This window comes from Drosophila tropicalis, unplaced genomic scaffold (assembly GCF_018151085.1).
Source record: "Drosophila tropicalis isolate 14030-0801.00 unplaced genomic scaffold, ASM1815108v1 contig_878, whole genome shotgun sequence".
In the NCBI taxonomy this organism is placed as follows: domain Eukaryota; kingdom Metazoa; phylum Arthropoda; class Insecta; order Diptera; family Drosophilidae; genus Drosophila; species Drosophila tropicalis.
The window spans coordinates 8,178,004-8,182,500 of record NW_027173374.1 but is presented as its reverse complement, the minus strand read 5'-3'; the positions used below and the strand labels follow the sequence as shown (position 1 = coordinate 8,182,500).

At 35.0% G+C, this 4,497-nt stretch overlaps 1 protein-coding gene across 3 annotated transcripts in view; it reads right to left on the bottom strand.

Moving 5' to 3' along the window:
- The window catches only part of kra (basic leucine zipper and W2 domain-containing protein kra), a 5,546-nt gene extending 2,059 nt beyond the window's left edge, over window positions 1-3,487 (bottom strand). Inside the window, exons 1-7 of one of the 3 annotated variants that reach the window (XM_068300253.1) lie at window positions 2,870-3,014; window positions 2,329-2,484; window positions 1,479-1,550; window positions 1,236-1,412; window positions 1,073-1,173; window positions 409-547; window positions 1-119 (exon numbers count right to left, since the gene is read on the bottom strand). The exon at window positions 1-119 is cut by the window's left edge and continues 47 nt beyond it. In XM_068300253.1, coding sequence (XP_068156354.1) covers window positions 1-119; window positions 409-547; window positions 1,073-1,173; window positions 1,236-1,412; window positions 1,479-1,539 — 597 coding nt within the window. In that variant the 5' untranslated portion in view covers window positions 1,540-1,550; window positions 2,329-2,484; window positions 2,870-3,014. Of the gene's footprint in view, window positions 120-408; window positions 548-1,072; window positions 1,174-1,235; window positions 1,413-1,478; window positions 1,551-2,328; window positions 2,583-2,869; window positions 3,015-3,403 lie in introns of those variants that run through there. The other 2 variants (XM_068300252.1, XM_068300254.1) reach the window with 2 other exon arrangements.
- Window positions 3,488-4,497: the final 1,010 nt, after the last annotated feature.

Below are 4,497 nucleotides of genomic sequence, written 5' to 3'. Positions count from 1 at the left end.
GCCTTTCTCTTGCTTGAACGTTGTAAACAGCTCAAGCAAAAATTCTAGAGCAATACCATCCTTAATCAGATGCTCGTTGTTCAATACCAGTAAAACATTTGGCGGTACAGAGCCATTAACTGCAAACGTAAAAAGTCAGAAGAAAATGAATGAATTTATACATAATGGAGAGATTCAACCATAAAATTAAACAGATGTAGCAGCTAATTTGTCCTTGGGATCGTGGCTTTTGTACTTGATCGTATTGATTGCGTCCAAAAGTCAGTATACCAAGAGTAAAATTTTATTTTAGCCCATTATTTTTTTGATTGTGCTATTGGAGTAGTAATTACAATCTCAACTTAAATTTTCTAAATGGGCTCTTTTTCGACTTATAAAAATGGTAGCAGTTTTATGTTAGATGCTTACCTAACCAGAGCGCAGTCATACGCGCTAGCTTAATACGTTCACTTGGCGAAAAGCCCTTTACGAATAAGAGAACTTTACCCATCTCCTCCTCGAACATTTTCTCAAGGTACTTGTACCGTCTGATGAGCTTGACAAATACCTGTAATGCGATTTGAAATATAAATGTAATTAAAATAAGTACTTGATTATTTAGTTAAATATTATATTAAAATCAAGTAACAGTATTTAATGTTGCAACATTAGAAATCTTTAGAATGCTGGAGATATCTTGACACAATAAAGACAAGTAAAATGTAGCTATTCATTTAGCATATTTTGACACGCAATTATTATCTTTAAATTAAAATAACCGGTTCTAATAATATGCTAACATACCGAGGAGTATGCTCATATATGTATGTATGTACTTTAGAGATGTAATTTCTTTGTGTCGCCGCATTAGAAATCTTCAGGTTGTAGAATTTTTAATGTTTCTTTACAAACCAAAGACAAGTAAAACGTGGCGTTTCATTTAGCATATTCTGACACCGATAAAATATATGAATTTGTTTAACCGGTTCTAATTATATGCAAAAAAGAAACAACAAATATCTCAAGTTGAGTTTGGGGTCAATGCAAATTGCGAAAAAGTGGATTATGTAGTATATAAAATAATAATACAAACCTGCTCATGGTTGCGCATTGCCTCCATATCCTCGGCTGCATCGAATATGCAATAATTTGTGCGCGGCTTTTCGCCATCCTGCGATATAGATCCGCCAGGCACTATATAAAGGATAATAATGAATTCATATTCGTTAAAACCGCAAAGAAATTGCGCAACTTACCCAGTAAACCACCCGCTATCAATATATCAAACAGCACTTCACCGTATCGACGATAATCGAGCTTGTTGCCCGCACTGTCTAGAAATTTAGAGATTTGATCCAAGTCGCCTTCAGTTTTTTCGAGACCAGCAATGACCGCATCACGGAATCCCGTTGGGTCATATTTTTCTCTTTCATCTGTACAAAAAATTTTATGGATATATTTTTAACTTATTTTGGTCGTTAATCAAAACTGGATCTCACCTCTTTTTCTGGTCTTGATGCGTTGACCCGATAGCACTGGTCTTTCAGTTTTTTGACTCATACAATAAATTGCTGTGGATAAGAATAAATTTATACTGATGTTAACCCTATTATTTTCTTTTTTTTTTTTTAATTTTTTTTTATTTATTTATGTATGTATATTTATATGTAGTGTGTGTTTTTATACAACGAAACAAAAAGACACTAGATGCTTAAACAAAAGTATTGAAGAATATAAATATAAATTTAGGTGTGAGTATACATATACTATGAATCTAGTCTCCCTATATGGAGAATCCAAATCTTTCTGGTAATGATTTTCTTGGAAAAAATGGAAATTCAAAATATGTATATAAAAAGATGTGTTGGAAAAGTAACGGTACATCAGCCCAGCAGTTAGACCCGTTGTACTTTGATTTCCTTTTTCTGTTCTCTTTCGTACAAGTGGCGGAATGTCTAACCTAAAAATGTTCGCTCGTCGTATACATGTGCTTTGTCCCGCACTCACACACACATGCAGACATATAAATTTGATAATGGCAGAGAAGAACGCGATTGAAAAGCAAAATGAAAAGAACCCGCCTATACAAGAAAACGACAAAGAAAATATACAAAAAGAAAGAGCAGCAGAGAATAAAGTGAAATTTCGTTTCTTTCTTTTATTAAAAAAAAACAGAAAGAAAGAAAAATTGCGTTGACGTTGGCGGGGGAAACGAGGTCATTGTGCATATGTATGTATGCGTGAATGACTTGCCAGCACTGCTAAGGGGGGCGAAGGGAAGATTTTCAAACCCAAGATAATGAAATATCTCAAAGTATATTATAATTAAATCAATTTTTAAAAACTTACACTTTCACTCAACGGACGTAAGTTGGAGGGTTAGGGGGTGCCTGGTTGCCCAAGGTAAATTCGCTTCCGCGTGTCCTTGCTGATAATTTACGTGTATGAGTATGTGTTTGCGGTACTTTTTATTATTGCCTGTTGCTTTTCTTGGCTATTGTTTCTCTATGTAATTGGAAATAATTTAATTTAACCTCGCTTAGCTCTTACTAACACGCACGCATACACTCTCTCACACACACAATCACCGTTGAACGGATTGAAAGAATTTTTGTGCTTCTAATAAAGCTTTTTTTTTTTTGCACTTTAAAGATGACACGCACGCACACACACACACAGACACACAGTGAGAAAGAGTTAGAGAGCGAGAAAGAGGGAGAAAGCTGCTAAATTTTGATTTTTTTTTTTATTTCTATATTTCTGTAAAAGCAACGTTAACAATTTTGCTCGTTCACGAATAAATTCAATAAATAACAATTCAATATCACAATCGGTTACTAAGGTTATTTCTACAATTTCCTATATATAGTATATCTCTGTATTGCATTACAGTTTACACAGGGGCCCCCTCCTACGTTTCGGGACCTACACGTATTGCCAATGCGCGCACCACTTTGTTCACTTTGAAATTCAGAAAGCAAATGGAATGACATACGAAGCGATTGCCGAACGAAGAACATGAGGGCAAAGGCGGCGAGGCGATAAAGACTACGACGACCATGTGGTTTGTCGCTGGGGCGCCATTTTGAAGTGAGACATCTACATGTCATGGCAAACGGGTCGAGGGGGAGGAGAAATATGCACATTTATCGTGGCTTTTATTTAATTATGTGTACAGTCGTCATCACACCGCCGAGTTTAGCAATAAATATTTGATTACCTTATTACTTTCTGTACCACCGCTTATAGATATCTAAGTGTGTATGCACGATTCGTACATAACCTTTTTCATTTCTTGCCAAACACAAAGAGCAGGACAAAATGCAAATTAGTAAACTGCGCATTGTATCCCCCTACTTTGTTAATGTTCGTATGCATTATCAACTATTTGCTATGCACATTAATACGTATTTTAAGTACTCACGATTAAAACAAAAAAATCTGTTTTGCTTGGAATTTATGCGACGTTTCTTCAGCTATCGTCAAGTTTTTTTTTATAAATGATAAGCCACTATCGATTAGAGCTGGAAAAAACATCGATGGTACTATCGATACATCGATAATTTAGTATTTTTATAAAACATCGATGTTTTTCCAGCTCTACTATCGATGTTTTTTTTTCTAGTTAACGATAACGATATCTACCAAAAAGTTTCACAGCCACTGCAAGGGGGGCCGACCATGCAGTCGAGCAAAAGAGTCAGTGAGCACTCTCTCTTGCCTCTCTCGCCTTCTTTTTCTGTACTCTTTAGTAGTAGAGCTGGGAAATCCATCGATGGCTCCATCGATAGTATCGATGGAAATTAAAAAGTGCGATAGATCGATGGAAATTTTTCGATGGCGATCTATCGAACTAGATTCTCATATTAATTTCAAAAGTAATTTAACGTAGCATTAAGTGTTTTTGCTTTTTAGCACAATAAGTATCTGTAAAAGACTTATATAGTTTTAAGTTATCCAGTTGAGACTGAAGATTTTAATGAATTTTGTTTTTGTTTGAATATGAAGTTTTTGTTTGGAGTTGAAGTTTTTGTTTTTTTGTTTCAAATGTTAATTAAATAAATTTAAAAACATAAATAACAATTTTGTATTTTCTTTGAATAATAATTCGAATAACCATTTTAAGTTTCCTATGGAACCATCGATAATATCGTTTTAGCCGTAACTTTTCGGCTTTCTCGCCGAAATTTATCGAGTGGAGCCACTTCGATAGTACTGCATCTCTAGTATCGATATGGGTTATACAATCGATACATCGTGACTCTGAAATCGATATTTTTTACCAGTGTTGTAAAATTTAGGAGAGTAAATCGTTGGCATCAATTGTTCGAGTTCGACTCATTTGTCGAGTTCGACTCCTTTGTTCGATGTGGTTCGATGTGATGTTTGCGGCGAGTAGGCAAAAAGTTAGGGCGAATATTCATATTTTTACGGCTTGGGCGAATTCGTCGCGCTGAGCGAATTGATTTCGCCATGTTGTTGTTTTTTGATGTTTTTTTTTTCATTGTTGTTGCTTTT